The sequence below is a fragment of the Mobula hypostoma genome, chromosome 9 (assembly GCF_963921235.1).
Source record: "Mobula hypostoma chromosome 9, sMobHyp1.1, whole genome shotgun sequence".
NCBI lineage: Eukaryota > Metazoa > Chordata > Chondrichthyes > Myliobatiformes > Myliobatidae > Mobula > Mobula hypostoma.
In genome coordinates, this window is record NC_086105.1 from 1551491 (window position 1) to 1568665 (window position 17175).

General features: G+C 43.7%; 1 protein-coding gene across 1 annotated transcript in view; it reads right to left on the bottom strand.

The window, feature by feature from the left end:
* Nucleotides 1-4246: 4246 nt before the first annotated feature.
* rfx4 (regulatory factor X, 4) overlaps nt 4247-17175 on the bottom strand; it is a 126959-nt gene continuing 114030 nt past the window's right edge. The window contains exon 18 of the mRNA XM_063059584.1: nt 4247-6386. Coding sequence (XP_062915654.1) covers nt 6114-6386 — 273 coding nt within the window. The 3' untranslated portion in view covers nt 4247-6113. The remainder of the gene's footprint in view (nt 6387-17175) is intronic.

Consider the following 17175-nt stretch of genomic DNA (forward strand, 5'->3'; position numbering starts at 1 on the left):
ACATGGAAAGCAGATGTTTCCTATAGTGGGAGCAGCTTCATAATAGAAACATAGAAACATAGAAAATAGGTGCAGGAGTAGGCCATTCGGCCCTTCGAGCCTGCACCGCCATTTATTATGATCATGGCTGATCATCCAACTCAGAACCCAGCCTTCCCTCCATACCCCCTGACCCCTGTAGCCACAAGGGCCATATCTAACTTCCTTTTAAACATAGCTAATGAACTGGCCTCAACAGTTTGCTGTGGCAGAGAATTCCACAGATTCACCACTCTCTGTGTGAAGAAGTTTTTCCTAATCTCGGTCCTAAAAGGCTTCCCCTCTATCCTCAAACTGTGACCCCTCGTTCTGGACCTCCCCAACATCGGGAACAATCTTCCCGCATCTAGCCTGTCCAATCCCTTTAGGATCTTATACGTTTCAATCAGATCCCCCCTCAATCTTCTAAATTCCAACGAGTACAAGCCCAGTTCATCCAGTCTTTCTTCATATGAAAGACCTGCCATCCCAGGAATCAATCTGGTGAACCTTCTTTGTACTCCCTCTATGGCAAAGATGTCTTTCCTCAGATTAGGGGACCAAAACTGCACACAATACTCCAGGTGTGGTCTCACCAAGGCCTTGTACAACTGCAGTAGTACCTCCCTGCTCCTGTACTCGAATCCTCTCGCTATAAATGCCAGCATACCGTTCGCCTTTTTCACCGCCTGCTGTACCTGCATGCCCACTTTCAATGACTGGTGTATAATGACACCCAGGTCTCGTTGCACCTCCCCTTTTCCTAATCGGCCACCATTCAGATAATAATCTGTTTTCCTATTTTTGCCACCAAAGTGGATAACTTCACATTTATCCACATTAAATTGCATCTGCCATGAGTTTGCCCACTCACCCAACCTATCCAAGTCACCCTGCATCCTCTTAGCATCCTCCTCACTGCTAACACTGCCACCCAGCTTCGTGTCATCCGCAAACTTGGAGATGCTGCATTTAATTCCCTCATCCAAGTCATTAATATATATTGTAAACAACTGGGGTCCCAGCACTGAGCCTTGCGGTACCCCACTAGTCACCGCCTGCCATTCTGAAAAGGTCCCGTTTATTCCCACTCTTTGCTTCCTGTCTGCTAACCAATTCTCCACCCACACCAATACCTTACCCCCAATACCGTGTGCTTTAAGTTTGCACACTAATCTCCTGTGTGGGACCTTGTCAAAAGCCTTTTGAAAATCCAAATATACCACATCCACTGGTTCTCCCCTATCCACTCTACTAGTTACATCCTCAAAAAATTCTATGAGATTCGTCAGACATGATTTTCCTTTCACAAATCCATGCTGACTTTGTCCGATCATTTCACCGCTTTCCAAATGTGCTGTTATCACATCCTTGATAACTGACTCCAGCAGTTTCCCCACCACCGACGTTAGGCTAACGGGCCTATAATTCCCCGGTTTCTCTCTCCCTCCTTTTTTAAAAAGTGGGGTTACATTAGCCACCCTCCAATCCTCAGGAACTAGTCCAGAATCTAACGAGTTTTGAAAAATTATCACTAATGCATCCACTATTTCTTGGGCTACTTCCTTAAGCACTCTGGGATGCAGACCATCTGGCCCTGGGGATTTATCTGCCTTCAATCCCTTCAATTTACCTAACACCACTTCCCTACTAACATGTATTTCACTCAGTTCCTCCATCTCACTGGACCCTCTGTCCTTTACTATTTCTGGAAGATTATTTATGTCCTCCTTAGTGAAGACAGAACCAAAATAATTATTCAATTGGTCTGCCATGTCCTTGCTCCCCATAATCAATTCACCTGTTTCTGTCTGCAGGGGACCTACATTTGTCTTTATCAGTCTTTTCCTTTTTACATATCTATAAAAGCTTTTACAGTCCGTTTTTATGTTCTCTGCCAGTTTTCTCTCATAATCTTTTTTCCCCTTCCTAATTAAGCCCTTTGTCCTCCTCTGCTGAACTCTGAATTTCTCCCAGTCCTCAGGTGAGCCACTTTCTCTGGCTAATTTGTATGCTACTTCTTTGGAATTGATACTATCCCTAATTTCTCTTGTCAGCCACGGGTGCACTACCTTCCTTGATTTATTCTTTTGCCAAACTGGGATGAACAATTGTTGTAGTTCATCCATGCAACCTTTAAATGCCTGCCATTGCATATCCACCGTCAATCCTTTAAGTGTCATTTGCCAGTCTATCTTAGCTAATTCACGACTCATACCTTCAAAGTTACCCCTCTTTAAGTTCAGAACCTTTGTTTCTGAATTAACTATGTCACTCTCCATGTTAATGAAGAATTCCACCATATTATGGTCACTCTTACCCAAGGGGCCTCTCACGACAAGATTGCTAATTAACCCTTCCTCATTGCTCAAAACCCAGTCCGGAATAGCCTGCTCTCTAGTCGGTTCCTCGACATGTTGGTTCAAAAAACCATCCTGCATACATTCCAAGAAATCCTCTTCCTCAGCACCTTTACCAATTTGGTTCACCCAATCTACATGTAGATTGAAGTCACCCATTATAACTGCTGTTCCTTTATTGCACACATTTCTAATTTCCTGTTTAATACCATCTCCGACTTCACTACTACTGTTAGGTGGCCTGTACACAACTCCCACCAGCGTCTTCTGCCCCTTAGTGTTACGCAGCTCTACCCATATCGATTCCACATCTTCCCGGCTTATGTCCTTCCTTTCTATTGCGTTAATCTCTTTTTTAACCAGCAACGCCACCCCACCTCCCCTTCCTTCATGTCTATCCCTCCTGAATATTGAATATCCCTGAACGTTGAGCTCCCATCCCTGGTCACCCTGGAGCCATGTCTCTGTGATCCCAACTATATCATAATCATTAATAACAATCTGCACTTTCAATTCATCCACCTTATTACGAATGCTCCTTGCATTGACACATAAAGCCTTCAGGCGCTCTTTTACAACTCTCTTAGCCCTTTTTAATGCTTGCCCTGGATTTGTCGGCCTGCCACTTTTACTTTTCCCCTTTGTACTTTTTGCTTCTACGCTCACTTTACACCCCTCTGTCTCTCTGCACTGGTTCCCATCCCTCTGTTGTGAACTAACCTCCTCACACCTAGCCTCTTTAATTTGATTCCCACCCCCCAACCATTCTAGTTTAAAGTCACCTCAGTAGCCCCCGCTAATCTCCCTGCCAGGATATTGGTCCCCCTAGGATTTAAGTGTAACCCGTCCTTTTTGTACAGGTCACGCCTTCGAAGGGTCTCGGCCTGAAACGTCGACTGCACCTCTTCCTATAGATGCCGCTTGGCCTGCTGCGTTCACCAGCAACTTTGATGTATGTTCCTGGAGTACTGTGTGCAGTTTCGGTCTCCAAGTTTGAGGAAGGACATTCTTGCTATTGAGGGAGTGCAGCGTAGGTTCACGAGGTTAACTCCCGGGATGTCAGGACTGTCATATGTCGAAAGATTGGAGCGACTGGGCTTGTATACCCTGGAATTTAGAAGGCTGAGAGGGAATCTTATTGAAACATATAAGATTATTAAGGGATGGGACATGCTGCAGGCAGGAAGCATGTTCCCGCTGACGGGTGAGTCCAGAACCAGAGGCTACAGTTTAAGAATTAGGGGTAGGCCATTTAGAACAGAATTGAGGAAAAACTTTTTCACCCAGAGAGTGGTGGATATATGGAATGCTCTGCCCCAGAAGGCTGTGGAGGCCAAGTCTCTGGATGCTTTCAAAAAAGAGATGAATAGAGCTCTTAAAGATAGTGGAATCAAAGGTTATGGGGATAAGGCAGGAACTGGATACTGATAGTGGATGATCAGCCATGATCACAGTGAATGGCGGTGCTGGCTCGAAGAGCCGAATGGCCTACTCCTGCACCTATTGTCTGTTGTCTGTTGAATCCCTTTAGAACAGAGGTGAGGAGGAATTTCTTTATCCAGAGATTAGTGAATCCGTGGAATTCATTGCCACAGATGGTTGTGGAGGCCAAGTCATTGGTATATTTAAACTGGAAGTTGATAGGTTCTTGACTATTCAGGGCTACAAGGAGAAGCAGAAGAATGGGGTCAGCAGGTAGAATGGCAGAGCAGAGTCAATGGGTTGAATGGCCAAATTCTGCTCCTGTATCTTATTGTCTTATGATCTTAAAGTTGCAGCCTTACCTTTCTCACCCAGAACAGATGTTTGGAGAAAAAGACTAAACAGATCTTTTTTTAAAAATCTATTTGTATTTTGAGAAAGTTTTGCCTTCATATATCTTGCACATCTGTACAAATAATACTATGTACCTCAGCATTCCGCCTAGCCATCGTTACCACACACAGTGCTCTCAGTGCTTTTATTTACAAAAAAAAACTAGTGTTTCTTGTGTTATTTGTCACTTATCCACCTTACCCATAGGGTAATATGCCCATATAACCTGCTGAGTGCGTTTCGTAATTGTAAGACTTACAAAGAAAGAACTATGTTAATTAACCAGTGGACAAACACATTATAGTGCCAGGCTTGAGACAAGTTATTCAACATCTGGTCTGTCAATGTACAGGAGAAAGTTAGATAAGCATTTTCACACAAACACAGCTGATTTCTAAGGCACAGCATTGTGTATCTGAAGGGTTCCTGTCACTATATAAAGAGGTCTGGTGAAATTCTCTGTTCCCCAAGGTACTGTACCTCTTGTTGCGGTTATGTACTGCAGAGCAGATCCACGTCAGGAGTCAATGCTGCTGGCCTTCGGGAGACAAAGATGGATACACCAGTCCACAATTGTCCTCCAGTTCAAAAGGCTCCTGGGCGTCGAGCACAACCTACATTTGGTGCTGGAATGTGTGACGACACCGGCAGGCTGCCTCCAGCACACCCTTGGGCTGTGTTGGTTGTTAATGCAAAGGACACATTTCACTGTATGTTTGCATGTACGTGTGAAAAATAGGTCTGAATCAGTTATCAGCAGGTCTGAGCTGAGTAGGTCTTTCCAGTTCACTGCGTCATGCAATGCAGCGACAACTTCCAAAACCAGAATGTTTATCCCCAAAGCATTCTCCCCACAGATGCTGCTTGACCTACAGATTCCATCAACTGACATCTCCTATGGCAGCCTCTACATTGGCATCCAGGGTCTGGGAATGGCTGAGGGTACCTGCTGTGCCCTGGAAAAGGTCTGGGGAGGAAACTTTGACGATGTGGTTGGTGGCTGATGGAGGACAGGAAACGAAAGCTGTCCCAAGCTGGAGCAAACATTGCTCCCCATCACTCACCAGGCAGCCTCAGGTTCCCACTGCACTTCCATCTTCTCCAAGGATCATCACTTTGTCATGGTGGTGAAGCTTGTGAGTTCCTGAGATCCCGTGAACGATGGCATCTGGCAAAGGGTTCCAGACAAACGATGATCCAAGCAAGGGCTCAGCGGTGGAGCTGGTGGACGATGATGTCACATCAGAACGTGGTGGAGCTGGTGGACGATGATGTCACATCAGAACGTGGTGGAGCTAGTGGACAATGATGTCACATCAGAATGGCAGTGAAGGGGGAGGAAGGCTATAGCAGTGAAAGGTCCCCAGTCGTCTTGATTTCCAGGCCACTGGACCCTGACCCCAGTCTGTCAAAGAGTGTGATGGCTGCCCGTGCATCAGCCTCCCCACATTAGACAAAGTCATACACAGGCGTTCTCCATTAAGGGAATAACTCCCTGGGAGAACATCATACTCACTCAAGTGATTGCACTATTGGCGTTCCACAAGACCTGTTGAGTTTCTCCAGCATTTTGTGTGTGTTGCTCTGGATTTCCAGCATCAGCAGAATCCCTTGTGTTAATGTTGGGAATGTTCTTTCTGGAGCAGAGGATGTAGGAGATTGAGGGTGAATGAGGCAGCAATGTGTATATGTTGCTCCCAGGGTAGAGTGCCTAGTTTAAGGACTGTGGCTTCCCTAAGTCCCAACTCAGTGTCTCTGGGAAATGACAGGGAGGTTCCCGTTTGAAGTGCCCTCCTCAATCCTCTGGTGGGAAGGTGGGGTGCATCGGCAGAGGTTGCCTTGCTTTCCTGCAGCATTTTCTGTTGGCAGTTCCCCACTGGAGACGTCAATCCAGGCAAAGTCAACCATCCCAGCTCCGGCCTACTTGGCCCATCCAGTGGAGGCCTCACCGTTGATGTAGGCAAAGCCAGGGAAATGTTGCGTGTGCTCGTAGTCGGCACTCCTGCGGGGAGCGAGCGGGGTGTACATCTCGCCCGAGCCCCCATACCGGCCGGAGTGCATTGAGGCGCCGGCATAGCAGCTGTTGGCCGATGCCATGTCGGGCCAGCGTGGGGTCACAGCTGTGCTCTGGAGCCGCGGACTGGTATTCATCAGGCAAGGCTCCATTCGCGGACTCTGCCCATTGAAGGGGTACTGTGGAAGGTAAGCAGAGTGTTAACCCCATCAACAAGTGCACAGGTAACCATCAGAATAACTGTTTATCTGTATTTTTATTCGGAGATACAGTACGGTAACAGGCCTTTCCCTTCCTACAATGCCCAATCACACCCACGTGACCCACTAACCTGCTGATCACATCACGGACTGTGGGATAACTGGAGCACCCAGAGGTCTCAGGGAGGAAGCACGAACTCCTTACAGAAAGCAGCGGTGCAAAATGAAGGGGACAACCCCAGCAGTGAGAAGGGGTCAAAGGTTTCACTCAGGAACATCTTTATTGACAAATTCCTTCGAGACGGTGGTGTAAATTGAATCCTGATTGGTGACTGCTGGCACTTTGATCACGTCACTACTCTTTATCAGTGTAGTGGATGAGCCAGCCACAGAGCAGCTCAGATCTGCACACAAGGGCTCGGGTTTGGCGCAGGAGTATGGGTCAGTGTAAGACTGAAGGGAGAGGTGGTACTGTCCTATGTTCCTGGTGGTAATGTCCTATGGTAACAGTACAGCACACTACAGGCCCTTCGGCCCAATCTTTTAACCTACTGTAGATTAATCTAACCTCCCCTCCCACACAGCACTCCATTTTGCTATCATCCATCTGCCTACCTAAGAGTCTCTTAAATGATCTAAATGCAACTGACTCTACCATGGGTTAGGGTGAATGAGTTGAGGGCATACCGTTCTGGCACCAGTTGTGTGGCGACACTTGCAGACTGCCCAACACAATCCTCACTGATTTGATTTGTTACAAACAACACATTTCACTGGATGTTTTGGCATTTTGATGTAAGTAAGACTAATCTTTAATCACACTGGAGAGAGAGCCACCCTTCTTGCAAAGTCAAGTGGTGAATCTGAAGACTGGGAAAATTTTGGAAACTAATAAAGGATGACTGAAGTAAAGATGGTCAAGGCAGGTAGTTGAAAGGTTTGCATAATATTATGGGCTGAAGGGCCTGTACTGTCCTGTCATGTCCTACACTCAGTGGCCACTTTAATAGGTACACCTGTACACCAGCTCGTTAATGTAAGTATGTAATCAGACAATAATGTGGCAGCAACTCAGTGCATAAAAGCATGCAGGCATGTCCAAGAGGTTCAGTTGCTGTTCAGACCAAACATCAGAATGGGGAAGAAACGTGATCTAAGTGACTTTGACCATGGAATGATTGTTGGTGCCAGATGGAGTAGTTTGAGTATCTCAGAAACTGCTGATATCCTGGGATTTTCACACACAACAGTCTCTAAAGTTTACAGAAAACAAAAAAAAATCCAGTGAGTGGAGTTCTGTGGGCAAAAGCACCTTGTTAATGATAGAGGTCAGAGAAGAATGGCCAGACTGGTTCAAACTGACAGGAAGATGACAGTAACTCAAATAACCACACGTTACAACAGTGATGTGCAGAAGAGCATCTCTGAATGCACAACATGTCGAACCTTGAAGTGGGTGGGCTACAGCAGAAGACCACACTGGGTTCCACTCCTGTATCGAATAAAGTGGCTACTGAGGGTATGTTCTATGTGTATCTTTGAAATATGGGGGGAAACTGGAGCACTCGGAGGAAACACGCACTGTCACAGGGAGAACATACAAACTTCTTACAGAGGAATAGTACCTGATTGCCAATTGCTGGTGCTGTAATACCATTTATTGACAAATAACCACTGTAATGCCATTTATTGACAAATAACCACTACTCTGCCGTTCCAACCTAAACCTGCCCTTGATGTAGATGCTCGATCGTCTCAGATAATCTCTTCTCACAGATCCCTTCATTGTTCTAAGTAATTTGATTTATTTCTTCTAATAAAGGTGATAGCTGAATGAATAATTAAGTGTTCCTATAGAACTCATTGCTGTACATAATCTGCTAGTTTTTTCAGATTTACTTCATAAGGTCAGTACAACTGCTTAGGTTGTGGTAAGGATACTGACTCATCTACTCCTATCCTCCCCACCAGCTCAGAACTAATTGATTGAGCACATCTACATGCAGAGCTGTTGCAAGAAAGCAGCAACCATCATCATCAAACACCCCCACCATCTAGGCCATGCTCTCTTCTTGCTGCTGCCATCAGGAAGGAGGTACAGGAGCCTCCAGACTCACACCACCAGGTTCAAGAGCAGTTGTTTCCCCTCAACCACTAGGCTCTAGAACCAGAGGGGATAACTTCATTCAACTTCACTTACCCCATCACAGAACTGTTCTCACAACCTATGGATTCGCTTTCAAGGTCTCTTCATCTCATGTTCTCGATATTTATTGCTTCTTTATTGTTATTAGTATTTATTTTTTCTTAACTCAAGCTGGTAAAACGGACATGGTCAAGTATGCTCATTTGTCAATTGCTAGGAACTTTTGGAACATTGTAGTGTTGTTTAGTATTGTGCCTTTCTGGAGATTTACATAAATATTTTTGTGTAGAGCTAATTGTTTCATGCTGTTGTGTAGTGACTTTGGGATGATACTAGTTGTAGATATTACTATTGGTACAATGTATACCCTGTTCATGTTCCATAGTCTTTCAATTTCCTCTTTTAATTCAGCATATTTCTGGTGGTTTTCATTTACTGATTTCTGTAAATTATGTGTGCTTGGAATGGCTATAACTATTTACTAAGTTGTTCTTGCTTGTTTATCCTGTATAATTATATCAGGGCGGTTATTATGGATTACCCTATCCATAATAACTGATCGGTAATAATATAATTTGTGGTATTTTGACTCTAAAACTGGATCAGGCTTGTATTTATAGTAAGGTGTGATTTCATTTATTATGAGATTGTATTTTAAAGCAAGATTTTGATGAATAATGTTTGCCACTTGATTGTGCCTGTGTAAGTAATCAGATTGTGTTAAACTGCTACTGGATCCTGTAATGTGTTGGATTCTTTCTGATTTTTCTTGGCATTTTCGACATTTACATCTTGAATTTGTTGGTCTTTTATTATGTATTTTTGATAATTTTTTTATGTTGACCACCTGATCCTGCATTGCCACAAGGAACCCATCTGTTTCTGTGAAGAGGTCTCCAACTCTGAGCCAGGCGTTTGACACTTCCTTATCGACATCGAGTCTGCTCAGATCATGGGGATGTCTTCCATAGAGGGTCATGCTCTTCCATTGGTTAACTTTTTCTTCCGTAGTAATACTCAGAATCAGAATCAGGTTTATTATCACCAGCATGTGACATGAAATTTGGTAATTTAGCATCAGCGGTTCAATACAATACATAATATAGAAGAAAAATAAATAAATTACAGTATGCATATATTGAATAGATTAAAAATCATGCAAAAAAGAAATAATATATACTTAAAAAGTGAGGTAGTGTTCACAGGTTCAATGTCCATTTAGGAATTGGATGGCAGAGGGGAAGAAGCCGTTCCTGAGTCGCTGAGTGTGTGCCTTCAGGCTTCTGTACCTCCTACCTGATGGTAACAGTGAGAAAAGGGCATGCCCTGGGTGCTGCAGGTCTTATTAATGAATGCTGCCTTTCTGAGACACCACTCCCTGAAGGTGTCTTGGGTACTTTGTAGGCTAGTACCCAAGATGGAGCTGACTAAATTTACAACCCTCTGCAGCTTATTTCGGTCCTGTGCAGTAGCCCCCCCATACCAGACAGTGATGCAGCCCGTCAGAATGCTCTCCATGGTACATCTATAGAAGTTTTTGAGTGTTTTTGTTGACATACCAAATCTCTGCAAACTCTAATGAAGTATAGTCGCTGTCTTGTCTTCTTTATAACTACATTGATATGTTGAGACCAGGTTAGATCCTCAGAGATCTTGACATCCAGGAACTTGAAACTGCTCACTCTCTCCACTTCTGATCCCTCTATGAGGATTGGTATGTGTTCCTTCGTCTTACCCTTCCTGAAGTCCACAATCAGCTCTTTCGTTTACTGATGCTGAGTGCAAGATTGTTGCGCGACACCCCTCCACTAGTTGGCAAATCTAGCTTCTGTACACCCTCTCGTCTCCACGTGAGATTCTACCAACAATGGTTGTATCATCAGGAAATTTATAGATGGGATTTGAGCTATGCCTAGCCACACAGTCATGGGTATAGAGAGAGTAGAGCATTGGGCTAAGCACACACCCCTGAGGTGCACCAGTGTTGATCAGCAGCGAGGAAGATATGTTATCACCAATCCACACAGACTGTGGTCTTCCGGTTAGGAAGTCAAGGATCCAATTGCAGAGGGAGGTACAGAGGCCCAGGTTCTGCAACTTCTCAATCAGGATTGTGGGAATGATGGTATTAAATGCTGAGCTATAGTCGATGAACAGCATCCTGACATAGGTGTTTGTGTTGTCCAGGTGGTCTAAGGCCGTGTGAAGAGCCATTGAGATTGCGTCTGCTGTTGACATATTGTGGCAATAGGCAAATTGCAATGGGTCCAGGTCCTTGCTGAGTCAGGAATAATGTATTCATTTTTCTGAGTTGAGGACTCATTTAAGTTTAGTGGTGTAGCGAATAGCCTTAGATCTTTTATCTGACTAAAAGATGTGTAGATTTTTAATGTCTCTTATTCCTCTTCCTTCTTCTGTCCTTGGTAATGCATTCGAGCGTACATAATGTTTTCCGAAATTTGTCATTTTAGCTCTTATTTTTCTTTGTAAGTTTTCCAGATCAGTTTCAGACCAAGATATTATGCCAAAAGAATATATTTATATAGGTATAGCGAAAGTGTTTATTGCCTATGTTATATTTGTACTGTTGAGTTCTGTTTGGCAGATTTTCTTAAGCCTTGAAGTAAATTCTTTTGAACATTTTCCCTTTATCACACTATGATCTATTTTCTTTCCGTGTTGGTATCCCAGATACTTCTATGTTTCATATTCATACAGCAGTTGTATTGTATGTGATGTGCTGGAGCTTTTGGAAAGCATCAAGTTGGATAAGTCACCGGGACCGGATGAGGTGTGCCCCAGGCTACTCTGGGAGGCGAGGGAAGAGATTGCTGAGCCTCTGGCGATGATCTTTGCATCATCAATAGGGACGGGAGAGGTTCCGGAGGATTGGAGGGTTGCGGATGTTGTTCCTTTATTCAAGAAAGGGAGTAGAGATAGCCCAGGAAATTATAGACCAGTGAGTTTTACCTCAGTGGTTGGTAAACTGATGAAGAAGAACCTGAAAGGCAGGACTTATGAACATTTGGAGAGGTATAATATGATTAGGAATAGTCAGCATGGCTTGGTCAAGGGCAGGTCGTGCCTTACGAGCCTGATTGAATTTTTTGAGGATGTGACTAAACACATTGATGAAGGAAGAGTAGTAGATGTAGTGTATATGGATTTCAGCAAGGCATTTGATAAGATACCCCATGCAACGTTTATTGAGAAAGTAAGGAGGCATGGGATCCAAGGGGACATTGCTTTGTGGATCCAGAACTGCCTTGCCCACAGAAGGCAAAGAGTGGTTGTAGATGGGTCATATTCTGCATGGAGGTTAGTGACCAGTAGTGTGCCTCAGGGATCTGTTCTGGGACCCTTACTCTTTGTGATTTTTATAAATGACCTGGATGAGGAAGTGGAGGGATGGGTTAGTAAGTTTGCTGATGACACAAAGGTTGGAGGTGTTGTGGATAGTGTGGAGGGCTGTCAGAGGTTACAGCAGGACATTGATAGGATGCAAATCTGGGCTGAGAAGTGGCGGATGGAGTTCAACCCAGATAAGTGTGAAAAGGTTCATTTTGGTAGGTCAAATATGATGGCAGAATATAGTATTAATGGTAAAACTCTTGGCAGTGTGGAGGATCAGAGGGATCTTGGGGTCTGAGTCCATAGGACGCTCAAAGCAACTGTGCAGGTTGACTCTGTGGTTAAGAAGGCATACAGTGTATTGGCCTTCATCAATCGTGGAATTGAGTTTAAGAGCCGAGAGGTAATGTTGCAGCTACATAGGACCCTGATTAGACCCCACTTGGAGTACTGTGCTCAGTTCTGGTCACCTCACTACAGGAAGGACATGGAAACCATAGAAAGGGTGCAGAGGAGATTTACAAGGATGTTGCCTGGATTGGGGAGCATGCCTTATGAGAATCGGTTGAGTGAACTCGGCCTTTTCTCCTTGGAGCAAAGGATGAGAAGTGACCTGATAGAGGTGTATAAGATGATGAGAGGCATTGATTGTGTGGATAGTCAGAGGCTTTTCCCCAGGGCTGAAATGGTTGCCACAAGAGGACACAGGTTTAAGGTGCTGGGGAGTAGGTACAGAGGAGATGTCAGGAGTAAGTTTTTTATACAGAGAGTGGTGAGTGCGTGGAATGGGCTGCTGGCAACAGTGGTGGAGGCGGATATGATAGGGTCTTTTAAGAGACTTTTGGGTAGGTACATGGATCTTAGAAAAATAGAGGGCTATGAGTAAGCCTAGTAATTTCTAAGGTAGGGACATGTTCAGCACAACTTTGTGGGCCGAAGGGCCTGTATTGTACTGTAGGTTTTTTATGTTTCTGTGTTTTTATGCATCCTGCCGCTCCGTTTGTCTATTAGCTCTATTGCACCTTTCTTTATGTTTAATGTTCTGCACTTACCTCGTCCAAAGTTCAGGTTTATATCTTTCAAACGTAGTTCTACTATTTGAATTAATTGCTTTAGCTTTACTGATAAAGGAGCATATAATTTCAAATCACCCAGTATAAAAGGTGTGTTAAAATATAGCTCATTTCATTGTTTCTGATTTGATATCCAGTTTTCGTACGATTCAGTAAATTAGAGCATGGACTTAAACCTGGACAGAACTATAGTGGGCTTAGAAAGTCACCTTGGAAAATGCATTGGTTTATTTTGATAATGGTGCTTGTTCTTTTTCTGGTTGTTAATAGATAGGGTGATCATAGTGTGCCTATGCTTCATAAGATGTTGAAGGAATTTTACATGTATTGACTGTTTTATATATATAGACACACACACACACACACACATATATATATAGAAACCATAGAAACTACAGCACAGAAACAGGCCCTTTGGCCCTTCTTGGCTGTGCTGAACCATTTTCTGCCTAGTCCCACCGACCTGCACACGGACCATATCCCTCCATACACCTCCCATCCATGTATCTGTCCAATTTATTCTTAAATGTTAAAAAAGAACCCGCATTTACCACCTCATCTGGCAGCTCATTCCATACTCCCACCACTCTCTGTGTGAAGAAGCCCCCCCTAATGTTCCCTTTAAACTTTTCCCCCCTCACCCTTAACCCATGTCCTCTGGTTTTTTTCTCCCCTTGCCTCAGTGGAAAAAGCCTGCTTGCATTCACTCTATCTATACCCATCATAATTTTATAAACCTCTATCAAATCTCCCCTCATTCTTCTACGCTCCAGGGAATAAAGTCCTAACCTATTCAACCTTTCTCTGTAACTGAGTTTCTCAAGTCCCGGCAACATCCTTGTAAACCTTCTCTGCACTCTTTCAACCTTATTTATATCCTTCCTGTAATTTGGTGACCAAAACTGAACACAATACTCCAGATTCGGCCTCACCAATGCCTTATACAACCTCATCATAACATTCCAGCTCTTATACTCAATACTTCAATTAATAAAAGCCAGTGTACCAAAAGCTCTCTTTACGACCCTATCTACCTGTGACGACACTTTTAGGGAATTTTGTATCTGTATTCCCAGATCCCTCTGTTCCACTGCACTCCTCAGTGCCTTACCATTAACCCTGTATGTTCTACCTTGGTTTGTCCTTCCAACGTGCAATACCTCACACTTGTCAGTATTAAACTCCATCTGCCATTTTTCAGCCCATTTTTCCAGCTGGTCCAAGTCCCTCTGCAGGCTCTGAAAACCTTCCTCACTGTCTCCTACACCTCCAATCTTTGTATCATCAGCAAACTTGCTGATCCAATTTACCACATTATCATCCAGATCATTGATATAGATGACAAATAACAATGGACCCAGCACTGATCCCTGTGGCACACCACTAGTTACAGGCCTCCACTCAGAGAAGCAATTCTCTACCACCACTCTCTGGCTTCTTCCATCGAGCCAATGTCTAATCCAATTTAGTACCTCTCCATGTATACCTAGTGACTGAATTTTCCTAACTAACCTCTCATGCGGGACCTTGTCAAGGCCTTACTGAAGTCCATGTAGACAATATCCATTGCCTTCCCTTCATCCACTTTCCTGGTAACCTCCTCGAAAAACTCCAACAGATTGGTCAAACATGACCTACCACGCACAAAGCCATGTTGACTCTCCCTAATAAGCCCCTGTCTATCCAAATGCTTGTAGATTCTGTCTCTTAGTACTCCCTCCAATAACTTACCTACTACTGACGTTAAACTCACCAGCCTATAATTTCCTGGATTACTTTTCAATCCTTTTTTAAACAACGGAACAACATGAGCCACTCTCCAATCCTCCGGCACTTCACCCGTAGACAGCGACATTTTAAATATTTCTGCCAGGGCCCCCGCAATTTCAACACTAGTCTCCTTCAAGGTCCGAGGGAACACTCTGTCAGGTCCCGGGGATTTATCCACTTTAATTTTCCTCAAGACAGCAAGTACCTCCTCCTTTTCAATCTGTACAGTTTCCATGGTCTCACTACTTGATTCCCTCAATTCCACAGATTTCATGCCAGCTTCCTTAGTAAATACAGATGCAAAAAACCTATTTAAGATCTCCCCCATTTCCTTTTGTTCCGCACAAAGCCAACCACTCTGATCTTCAAGAGGACCAATTTTATCCCTTACAATCGTTTTGCTCTTAATATACTTGTAAAAGCTCTTTGGATTATCCTTCACTTTGACTGCCAAGGCAACTTCATGTCTTCTTTTAGCCCTTCTGATTTCTTTCTTAAGTATTTTCTTGCACTTCACCTGATTTACCCCCTGTTTCCTATACATTTCATACAACTCCCTCTTCTTCTTTATCAGAGTTGCAATATCCCTTGAGAACCAAGGTTCCTTATTCGTATTCAATTTGCCTTTAATCCTGACAGGAACATACAAACTCTGCACTCTCAAAATTTCCCCTTTGAAGGCTTCCCACCTACCAATCACATCTTTGCCAGAGAACAACCTGTCCCAATCCACGCTTTTTAGATCCTTTCTCATTTCTTCAAATTTGGCCTTCTTCCAGTTCAGAACCTCAACCCTAGGACCAAATCTATCCTTGTCCATGATCAAATTGAAACTAATGGTGTTATGATCACTGGAACCAAAGTGCTCCCCTACACAGACTTCTGTCACTTGCCCTAATTCGTTTCCTAACAGGAGATCCAATATTGCATCCCCTCTAGTTGGTCCCTCTATATATTGATTTAGAAAACTTTTCTGAACACATTTTACAAACTCTAAACCATCTAGACCCCTAACAGTATGGGAGTCCCAATCAATATATGGAAAATTAAAATCCCCTACCACCACAACTTTATGTTTCCTGCAGTTGCCTGCTATCTCTCTGCAGATTTGCTCTTCCAGGTCTCGTTGACTATTGGGTGGTCTGTAATACAATCCCACTAATGTGGCCATACCTTTCCTGTTTCTCAGCTCCACCCATAAGGACACAGTAGACAAGCCCTCTAATCTGTCCTGCCTGAGCACTGCTGTAATATTTTCCCTAACCAGCAATGCCACTCCCCCACCTTTCATTCCTCTGCCTCGATCACATCTGAAACATTGGAACCCTGGAATATTAAGCTGCCAGTCCTGCCCCTCCTGTAGCCAAGTTTCACTAATTGCTACAACATCATAATTCCACGTGTCAATCCACGCCCTCAACTCATCCGCCTTCCCCGCAATACTCCTAGCATTGAAATATATACACCTCAGAAGATTTTTACCACCACTCACAACCTTTCTATCAGCGGATTTGCTTAAACTTTCAACATCATTTATTTTCACCCCAGCCACACTGTCAGCTCTGGCACTCTGGTTCCCATCCCCCTGCAAATCTAGTTTAAAGCCTCCCCAATAGCACTAACAAACCTCCCTGAAAGGATATTGGTCCCCCTGTGGTTCAAGTGTAACCCATCTCTCTTGTACAGGTCCCACTTGCCCCAGAAGAGGTCCCAATGATCCTGAAGTCTGAAACCCTGCCCCCTACACCAGTTCCTCAGCCACTTGTTCCTCCTCCAGAGCATCCTATTCCTACCCTCACTGGCACCTAGCACAGGTAGCAATATATATATATATATATATATATATATATATATATTTCAAACTTCTATTAACCATGAGTGTGGGGCAGGATCAAATGCCTTTCGGTAGTCAATAGAGCAACATGAAAGATTTCTGCTTTTCCACCAGGGTTGATTTAGAATTACAGAGTCTATTATCAGTTGTTCTTTACATCCTTTCATACCCTTATGGCATCTTTTCTGCTCTTCTGTAAGTATATCGTGGTTATCAAAGTGAGTGGTGATCAGTTGCGAGATACATTATCTTAGAATTTTATAGATCACTTGTAAACATGGCCAAACTATTATTATTATTTATTTTTTCTCAGTTCAAGCTGGGAAAACTTGAGGTATGGCATAGCCAAAGATGCTCACTTGTCAATTGCTAGGAACTTTTGGACTATTCCAGTGACGTTTAGTATTGTGGCTTTCTGGAGAGTTACTGTGTAGCCCTAATTGTTCCATGCTATTGTGTAGTGCCTTTGGGATGAGACCAGTTGTAGATATTACTATTGGGACAATGTATACTTTGTTCATGTTCCAAAGTCTTTCAATTTCCTCTTTTAATTCTGCATATTTAAGTTGTCTTTCACTTATTGATTATTGTATG